General features: G+C 34.1%; 1 protein-coding gene across 1 annotated transcript; it reads left to right on the top strand.

Annotated features, from left to right (window-relative positions):
* LOC109347549 lies at positions 6,746-8,059 on the top strand. Its single transcript, XM_019587458.1, has one exon. The coding sequence runs from the start codon at positions 6,912-6,914 to the stop codon at positions 7,863-7,865; it is 954 nt and encodes a 317-aa protein (XP_019443003.1). The 5' UTR covers positions 6,746-6,911; the 3' UTR covers positions 7,866-8,059.

Here is a 10,731-nt window from a genome sequence, read left to right as displayed (position 1 = left end):
AAAAGCGCTAGGGATTTATCATATTTTAATTCTTCTGTATCAGAGCACATCGGACATTTCTGGAGAACAACAAATCGGTTATATCATTTCATGGTGGATCGGCAAACTATTGGGCCGAGCTGGATTTGAACCAGCGTAGACATATTGCCAACGAATTTACAGTCCGTCCCCATTAACCGCTCGGGCATCGACCCAGGAAAAATAAATTTTTATCCTTTTTGATAATCCATGATCAACTTCCTTTCGTAGTACCCTACCCCCAGGGGAAGTCGAATCCCCGCTGCCTCCTTGAAAGAGAGATGTCCTGAACCACTAGACGATGGGGGCAGACTTGCCCGACCGCCATTCTATTCTACCATATTGATAGTATGAACAGTTTTTTGAAATTGTCAATATAATGAAATGATCGGATTCGATCAGAAGGATCTTTTCATCTTTCATAATTCCATAGAATTTTTTTATTCATTGTTAAAATTCGGTCGATATATTTCTATTTCACAATAAACTAAAGCACGAAATAAAAAACGATAATCAATCTGGGAATCGGGGTAAGAAGGATCGGGATCAACAAGTTATTGAAATTTTTTTTTTTTTGAATAATAATTTGGTTGAGGGGCAGGACAAATTGAATCCATTTCGATCAAATATTTGAATTGGTGGGTATATGTAGTATGTATTAATCAAATGAATTTCGTTATGATCAGTACTTAAATTAAAATCGGTTTTGAAAAAATTAATTACATTGATATTTATCAAATCAAATATCAATAAACCATTTTCTTAAGTATACTCTATTTACACGGTAAATCCAATTTCTTGTTCATTAATAAGTCGCTATGCGGATAAATCTATGTACATATATTTGAATCTTATCTATATAAGAAGTATATGCAGTAACAAATATATGTACTAGACTCATATTGTCTAGTTCCTTATTCCGGAATTTAATCGAACGGGGCCCCTTTAACTCAGCGGTAGAGTAACGCCATGGTAAGGCGTAAGTCATCGGTTCAAATCTGATAAGGGGCTTTTGAATTTTCTTGATAAAACTACACCAGTAGTATTCATAATTTGGAGGAAGAATATAAATATTGTTGAGGTTTTGTAATAAAAAAACTAAGGAATCATATAATTTCATTTGCAAAATAGAATTATGAATTCGAATTCAAATAAGTTATCATTCTAATGAGTCCGAATATAGTAAACTAATTTTAGTTAGAAGGTGGAACGTTTTTATTTTATTTTTTATGATATCTCCTTTAATTGTTAAATATTCCTATTGTCGATTATTCCAACAACAAAAATGGGAAAGATTCAAAAAAGTAAGTGGACCTAACCCATTGAATGATAGCTATATCGACTATTCTGATATTCAAATTCGATAGCGATGAGATTCGAACATTGGATTTTTTTTATTTTGTTTTTAATACTTCTTTGGTTTGGACTCCGTAATCAGTCGCTATTTCCGATTAAATCGTGTCTTGTCCTAAAGGTTCTAGCAGAATAAATTGTTATTACCCTCCTCCACACAGAAAGGCTTATTCCAAGTTCCAACATACACAAGTCATTTTATTTTAAATAGCGTTTATTTCCGAACACAAGAAAAAAAAAAGATCAATTTAAATTTTATTATTTCTATAAGATATGATATATCTATAGAAAAAATAAATATATTAAATCATGGTTTCGCGTATCATACATATCAAATATTTTCTTTTCATATCGATGCATACGAGATTCTGGGGCAATTAATGGCTGCGAGAACGAGACTTTTTGACTTACAGTTTATTATTCTTAAAATAAATTCAATATAATATTAATTTGACAGATAGATAAAAAAATAGAAAAAATATTGCAAGTATATTTCTTACCTTGATCTGAAAAAAAAACTACCAAGTATAGTTTTTTTTTAGTAATCTTAAAGAAATGAAAATAAAATCGAACAAAGAAGACAATAAAAGCAAAAAATGTAAAATAGAAAGTAATAACCAAATAAAGTTCGTGTATCTAGGTATCAATAGACCAATACAATAAATGATTTTTATATTCGAAACCCGTTAGAAAAGAGGAGAATGGACGGAAAAAAAGCACATATAAATGAGAAAAGCTTCGAAGGTCCTATCCCTGAAAATGTCATGAGGTGTTCGGAAATGGTTGAAATAGTTGAATAGGAGGATCACTATGACTATAGCGCTTGGTAAATTTACTAAAAAGGAAAATGATTTATTTGATATTATGGATGACTGGTTACGGAGGGACCGTTTCGTTTTTGTGGGTTGGTCCGGTCTATTGCTCTTTCCTTGCGCCTATTTCGCCTTGGGGGGTTGGTTCACAGGTACAACCTTTGTAACTTCATGGTATACTCATGGATTGGCAAGTTCCTATTTGGAGGGCTGCAATTTCTTAACCGCTGCAGTTTCTACTCCTGCTAATAGTTTAGCACACTCTTTGTTGTTAATATGGGGTCCGGAAGCACAAGGAGATTTTACCCGTTGGTGTCAATTAGGTGGTCTGTGGACTTTTGTTGCTCTTCACGGCGCTTTTGGATTAATAGGTTTCATGTTACGTCAATTTGAACTTGCTCGATCTGTTCAATTGCGGCCTTATAATGCAATTGCATTCTCTGGTCCAATTGCTGTTTTTGTTTCCGTATTCCTGATTTATCCACTGGGTCAATCAGGTTGGTTCTTTGCGCCTAGTTTTGGCGTAGCAGCTATATTTCGATTCATCCTCTTTTTCCAAGGGTTTCATAATTGGACATTGAACCCATTTCATATGATGGGAGTTGCTGGTGTATTGGGCGCTGCCCTACTATGCGCTATTCATGGTGCTACCGTGGAAAATACTTTATTTGAAGATGGTGATGGCGCAAATACATTCCGTGCTTTTAACCCAACCCAAGCTGAAGAAACTTATTCAATGGTCACCGCTAACCGCTTTTGGTCCCAAATCTTTGGGGTTCCTTTTTCCAATAAACGTTGGTTACATTTCTTTATGTTATTTGTACCAGTAACCGGTTTATGGATGAGTGCTCTTGGAGTAGTCAGTCTAGCCCTGAACCTACGTGCCTATGACTTCGTTTCTCAAGAAATCCGTGCAGCGGAAGATCCTGAATTTGAGACTTTCTACACCAAAAATATTATTTTAAACGAAGGTATTCGTGCGTGGATGGCACGAATACCTTGAAGTAGATCAGGTCAAACATTTATCTATCCAACCATGAGGTAGATCAGCCGCTACCCCTACGATACGGAAAAAATTATGCATCATTCTCATACCTGTCGCAGCTTCGAATAGGTCGTATATTAATTCTCTTTCTCTGAAAATATAAAAGAAAGGGGTTTGTGCACCAATATCTGCCATAAAAGGTCCATAATTGGAAATGGTTTCTATGACTATTTGAACATGCTTTAGGTTCTTAAGACATGTATGGCTGGAACTTTGTGTTAGATCAACAAAAAGGCTTGGAATCTGCAATAACTGAGATTATGCCACATGAACATCATAGAAACGATGTGCTATACAACAGGAAAACTTCATCAAATGTTTTAAGGATAATGAGTTAAGAAGTGTGGTTTGGAATTAGCTAAATGCACAACAGTTGGTGAATTCAACATCAAATGGAAAAATTGAAGGACAAGCATGTACTGCCATGGTTTTATCTAAACAATCTTGACCCTAACTCATGGGTGAAGGCATATTATAGCCACTTGCCTAAAGTGGACAACATTATCAACAACATGTGTGAAGTATGTAATGCAAATATTGTTGAGTATAGAGATAAACCAATTTTAACTATGTTAGAGGAGTTGAGATGCTACATCATGAGGAGAATGAGACAACACAAACTAGCCATGAGGAAGTGGAATGGGAAGTTGCTACCTTTCCAACAAAGAATATTGGAGAAAATCAAAGTGGAAAATTATAAATGGACTCCAACATGGATTGGAGATATTAACAGTCAAACATATGAGGTAAAACATAGGTGAACCAAGTTGGAGGTAAGTTTGACAAACCAAACTTGTACTTGTCAAAAATGGCAACTCACTGGATTACCTTGAGAACATGATGTAGCAACAATTACTTTCAATAATGATAGTCCTAAAGACTATGTACATAATTGACTAACTATGGATACTTTTAACGTAACCTATTCATATGTCATTAACCCACTTAGTAGTGATGAATTTTGGGTTAGCGCAAATTAGAATTCCAAACCTATTCCACCAAAGCTGAAAAGGCCAATTGGTAGGCCTAAGAAACATAGAAAGAGATACTTAAGTTCAGAATCTGCACCTGGTAATTCACTAAAATTGCAAAGGTCATGGAAGGCAACTTGTCTAAAATGCAATGAACAAGGACATTATGGTAAAACTAGCAAGGGTCCAATTATGCCAATAAAGAAGGGTAAGAAACATGGAACATAAGTCCGTTAAAAGATGCAGCAGCCTAAATTACTTCAAACTCAAGTAATATATATTACTCTCTCCTATCTATACTGTTATTTATATTGTTATCTATAATCTATGCTAAATTTATGTACATTAGTTATAGGAGAGTCAGGTTGGTTCATCCAAAGCTGCAGCTGGAATTCCAACTCAAGTCAGATACTCAATAATGTTGTTAAGAACATCATCCTGGACATTTAATTACATTGTCATTTTCCTAGGCTAAACTAGTATGTATATACATTATGTTTCAGTTTGAGGATGACAACACAATGGAGTCACCTCAAGTCCAACCATTAATAGCTAACCCAACCTCAAGTATATTGGAACCACCTCAATCGACCAAGAGCATCAGGTCCAAGCTCAAGTGAAACCAAGAAAACAACCTCAAGGTTCAAACCACCAAGAACTAATTCAAAGAATGCTAAGAAGAGATGATGGACAGTTTATAGTCTTGTATTGTTTTGATGTTTCTATTGTAATGCACTTGTTGACAAAATGCTAAATATGCACTTGTAATTAGGATGCTAAGTATTTTGTCATACTAAGAAGTAACTATTACATTGCAACAAAGTCATTTTGTGTTGCTATTTTGTGCTACATTCACTATTAAATGCAACACAGCCATAGTACAATGACTATTGATGTTTTTTAACTTATATTTTGTTCACTTTCTGGCGAAACAGAGCATAACTTCATAATACAAAACTTACATAAATTGCATAAACCATAACTTCATTTCATTGATAATACAAAACTTATATAACAGAACCATAACTTACATAACATAACAGAACCATAACCAAAACATACATAACTTCATTTCATTAATACTAAAACTACTTGACCATTTGAAAATACAAATCATAACACCCCTAACAATAGATAACAGACTAAACACAAATGCTACAACTACAACTTTTCTAGACCATATGACATGTTATTTCATGATTACTTGAATTTCTTTTAGATTAACTTGCAAATAATCCATGTATATGCATGATCAATTCCATTTTCTTCCTTCTTGTCTTGATTTCTTTCCCAATCTTCAATCCACATAAAGAACATCACACAATATTTGTCTTAAATAAAAACAAAAACAGTGTCAACCTTGAAATATGGACATCCATAAAACTATTTCTTTGAGTTCTTCATAGTCTTTGATGTGTACACAATAACAACCCTTCTGTAGTTTCACAATGGAGGAGGAAATCTTCTATCTATAGAGCTCTCATCGCCGTAAATTGGTTGGGAGGTGCACCACGAGTTGACATGACCATAGTTTTTCATGTCATATCAAGAGGATACCAAAATTAGGTTGTTAGGGTTTATGGTGTACAAAATTGGGGACAATTGTCAATCCTGTATGTTTTAAGGAAGAAGATGAAACAAAACTACATCATTTTACTTCTTAATTATTTTCCGAAATTTTCCAATACAAATGACATCGTTTTGCTTAATATATTAAAAATTTTCATTTAAAACGACGTCGTTTAAAACAAATATGTCAAACTTATTTTAAAAACAAAATTTTAAAAATATTTAAAAATAAAATATTTCAAAAACATTTTATTTCAAAATATTATTAACAAAAAATGAGGTCGTTTTGTAAGGGAAAAAATAAAAATAAAAATCGAGTTGATGACATGGCATGTTCTACACGTAGGACCATCCATCATAGTCCACGTCACCATTTAACGTGTCATGCCAATAACTTTGTTACAGTTAACGATGTCGAGATGATAGAATGACTAATGCGATTCGACGTTGAATTTGTTGGGGAGTAAAATAATAATTAAAAATTGTTAGAGAATAAATTGGTTCCCATGAAAAGATGAGAGACCAAAATAGATAATCATTCTATATTTCTTAAGACTAAGAACAAGAATAATTACATCTATATGATCTATTACCTATGTTCAATACACTTATCAATAAAATAAAGGAAGGTGTATTAAAAAACATAAGTTAATTTATGTGTAGCATAACATTTTTTTGTTGCTGATATTAACACAACATTTTTTTATCAAATTACCTTGATTTTAACTTCATCTAATTAAAACCCACTTCAATTGGGAAGGAATACTATAATACTTTGAGAATATATACCCTAAATACCAAGTAAATCTTCATCATGGACAACTACTTCCTATTTTTGGCTTCCATTGCATAACCTACGCAATTTTATTTTTTTTCTTTTTGCTAACATATATAGAAACAATCAACCTACGGTGTTCACGCGTTTCTGTCAATCTAATTTATTTTGGGTCATTCCTTGATTTTATCCACAAGAAACTTCTTTTTCTTGGGTGATAGATTTCACATCTCCTCAAGCTACCAATACATTCATTGCATTTCCTCTCTCGTCCTCTCTCTCTATGTTAGCTTCTCTCTCCCTTTTCTCTGAAAAAATTATCATCATCATTAGAATCGGGAGAGAGAAAAACAAATCAAGAAATCATCATGGCTTCATCAAATCATGAAGGAGGAGGGTCGCATCGAGAACCACCACCAACATCACCACCATCATCTAGCGCCATCAATTACTCCGATAAGAATACAGACTCAACATCACCACCACCACAACCTCCGTCAGCTACTAGTTATCCTACCCATGCACCAACCGGAGCGGGATATCCACCGCCATACGGGTCATATTACCCACCGGCTGGCTACCCAGCTGGCTACCCGGCCGGCCAGAATCCCCATGCATATCCCCAAGGTTACGCCGCATACACCAACGGCTACCCCACCGGATATCAAAATCATCCACCCGCTGCCGCCTACTACGCCCCCCCTCCCACCTATACCACCGCCGGTACCGTCAATGCTGGGAGTAGGTTCCTCCGGAGCTTCATTTTATGTGGTTGTATAATATTAACGTTCATTTTTCTTGGAAGCATTCTCATGGCTTTGATGCTACGTCCTGAAGTACCCGTTTATAAACTTGTGGCCATGTCCGTTACTAATTTCACCACCAACCCATCATTGTTTGGTGAATGGGACACCAAGATGACAATCCAGAACCCTAACGAGAAGCTCAAGGCATATTTTTCCAACTTCAAGGTTGACATAATTTACAAAGATGGTGTTCTTTCAGTGAATTATGCACCAGGCTTTGCTTTGAACACGAAGGAAGCTAGAGATATGGATATTACTGGTTCATCTACCAAAGCAAATGAATCCACTCTAGACAAAACGACAAAGGATGAGATGGAGAAGGAACGAGCCAATGGCTCCATTACTATAACTTTGAGGGTAGCTTCCTTAAACGCGTTCGAATCTGGGTCGTTTTCAACGAGGACATCACAGATAGTAGCCATTTGCGATGGGTTGAAGCTTGTGTTTCCGAATAATAGTACCACCGGGACGTTGGACAATGGAGGAAAACCCATGTTATGCAACCTTTACATTTGAACATATAAACAATACTATATGTACGTGTGAGAGTGTTATGAACCTTTATTTTGAGTTTTTCTTTTTGGGGACATGGTTATTTGTGTAGAATTAATTGTATTTGATGCAATTAATTGGGAATGGAGGATCTAGATAAGGACATACTTGTGCTTGTAGGTACATATATAGAAGGTTTTGTTACTATAATAACCATTTAACGCTCTCCCTCTACGTTATTTACTTTGTTCAGATTGATGGAAAGTCATGGTCAGAGGTTAGTTTAGTACAAAAGGCTATGTGAGAAAGGGATCATGAGTTGTTAATAGTGTCTAATCACATATTAACATATAAGTAAAACAAAAATTTAAAAACACAATGTAATATTTTAATTTGTTCAGGACAGAAAATGAAATACTATTTCGGATACGTGATCTCTATCCATGTCATATCTTTAAAAAATTCAGAATTTTTAAATCAAATTTTACTTGTATATTCTGTAATTTTTAAATATAATTTGACTATCTAATTCAAAAATTAAATATTAGTTTTATGACCATATAATTAAATTTTAATTTCTCTATTAACTTAACCCATGGTAAAGGAATGACATGGGAGACTGTTTTCAACCGGCAAATTTACTCTATGGTATAGTTTAACTATATTATTACTAAACTAGTGTAACTTTTTTATTTATTATCAAAGTAGTGTACCTTTACATAAATCGAACATAAGATAGGCGTTTTCTTTATTTTTTCTTCTCTTGGTCCCACCAAAATCGGCAACCTTGTAGGAGATTATTTTTTTAACATTTTCCTATGAAACTCGTTAACATGGAAGGAATTTCCTTCTTTATTCATTATTCCACCCAACTAAAATCGTCAATGAGGTTGGAGGTTTATTTTTTTAACAATATCTACTCTAATCGTCAATGGAGTTGGAGATTTACTTTTTTTTATTTCCTGTTGCAAAATCGTCTCCCGCATGGGAGTTTTTAGTTTTTTTTTCTCACTCCAAAATCGGCACTTAGGTAGGAGTTTTATATTTTTTTTTCTTCTCTCATAAATGGCCTACTCCATTGAGTTTTATTGATACTCTACATAGTATTGTAACGAAATACTTTTTTATTTTATTTTTCCTATTTTTGTTTATGAAATATGTTGCATAAAGCTTTTGCCTAGTGTTTTAATAAAGTTTGATTTGATACAAGTTTATTTTTCAAATTATGACTTCATAATAATGCTGATATGAGGAAAATTGTCAAGTTTTTTTTGGAAGTTGGCATTATGGAGTGATGATGATGGAAGTTAATGACTATTTTAAGAAGCTTTGTTCGTATGGACAATAAAAAAAGAAGCAATTTTGTCATTGAAAAAAATTTATACACATTTATTTCTCTGTCTTTAGAATATCCCTAAAAGCAAGCAATGAGATTAACATATATATGCAACTAAAATTAATATTGCAGGTGTTTTGGCATGGATTAAACAATAGATCAATTAATTAGTTTTCTTCATGTATAACACTATCATTTTTGGGCTACAATTTTTCAGAGGAAATATCATAATTCATTTTTAAACAAATGGAATTGAGTTACTTTTGGCAAGATTTAACTAATTGGACAGTTAATGAATATAGAAACTGAAAACTAGTCGATGTTATTGTTGCAAGCAATTTATGTCTTAAACTTTTAGCTGGGACAAGTGACTTTGCTGCAGTCTTACTCAAACAAAAATGCCAAAATGCGATATCCAATCATATATAAGACATGATTTGATTAGGAGTAGGTAAACACTTAATCTAGACAGCCTAATATATTTGTTATACGATTCATTAAATGCAATTTATAACTCATAGGATATGAGGGTTTATCATTTAGTGCATAGTCAATAATTTCATCATCGTCATCTCAATAATATGAAATCAGTTATTTAAATTGTGTACCGTATCTCCTAATGTGTGGATACAATATTGCGGTTACGGTGACCACCTCAATCGTATCACATCGCAATTACGGCGTGGCTCCAAATTATAATGATGTGGCCGTATCGGACCACATTTAGATCGCATCGGACCACATTTGGACCGTATCAGGCTGTATCAAATTCAAAAATATTTTTTTAATCACAAAATAATTCACACTGCAACAACCGAAATCTGCATTGCAACGACCGCAATGACCACAATCGTAGTAACCGCAATCGTTACCGTCATTGTGACCGCAACCGCAATTTAAAATATAGTGAGAAGCCATCAATGAAAGATATTTATGTTTCTCGTTTTAGGTTTCTGAATTTGAAAAGGAGTCGTTATCCTCCCATGTGATGTATGATCTTATGGGCTTCTTATCTTTCTTTCCTTTAAGTGCATTCTTCATTTGTAAGGAAGGACAATCAACCTTAACATGTCCTAGTTCCCCGCTTCCAAAGCATGTACAGTTTGTTCTTGATGTTGATGCTTCATTGTTCTTCATGAAATTTTTTAACTTTAATGGACTTCATGGCTTTGATCTTTATCAAGAACTTCTTGAATTTCTTTACTAGAAGATTCATATTATGATCTTATGGGCTTCTTATCTTTCTTTCCTTTAAGTGCATTCTTCATTTGTAAGGAAGGACAAAGCGCGATTAGTGGCCAAAGGTTTTACACAAAGAGAAGGAATTGATTTCAATGAAGTTTTCTCCCATGTGGTAAAACATAGCTCTATTCGCATCCTACTTGTCATTGTAGCTCAATTTGATATGGAACTTGAGCAACTAGATGTCAAAACAGCATTCTTGCATGGTGAGTTGGAGGAACAAATCTATATGAAACAACCTGAAGGATTTGAAGTTCAAGGGAAGGAAGATCATGTTTGCTTACTGAAGAAATCCTTATATGGCTTAAAACA

This window comes from Lupinus angustifolius, chromosome LG05 (assembly GCF_001865875.1).
Source record: "Lupinus angustifolius cultivar Tanjil chromosome LG05, LupAngTanjil_v1.0, whole genome shotgun sequence".
NCBI lineage: Eukaryota > Viridiplantae > Streptophyta > Magnoliopsida > Fabales > Fabaceae > Lupinus > Lupinus angustifolius.
This window is presented reverse-complemented; position numbering and strand designations above follow the sequence as displayed.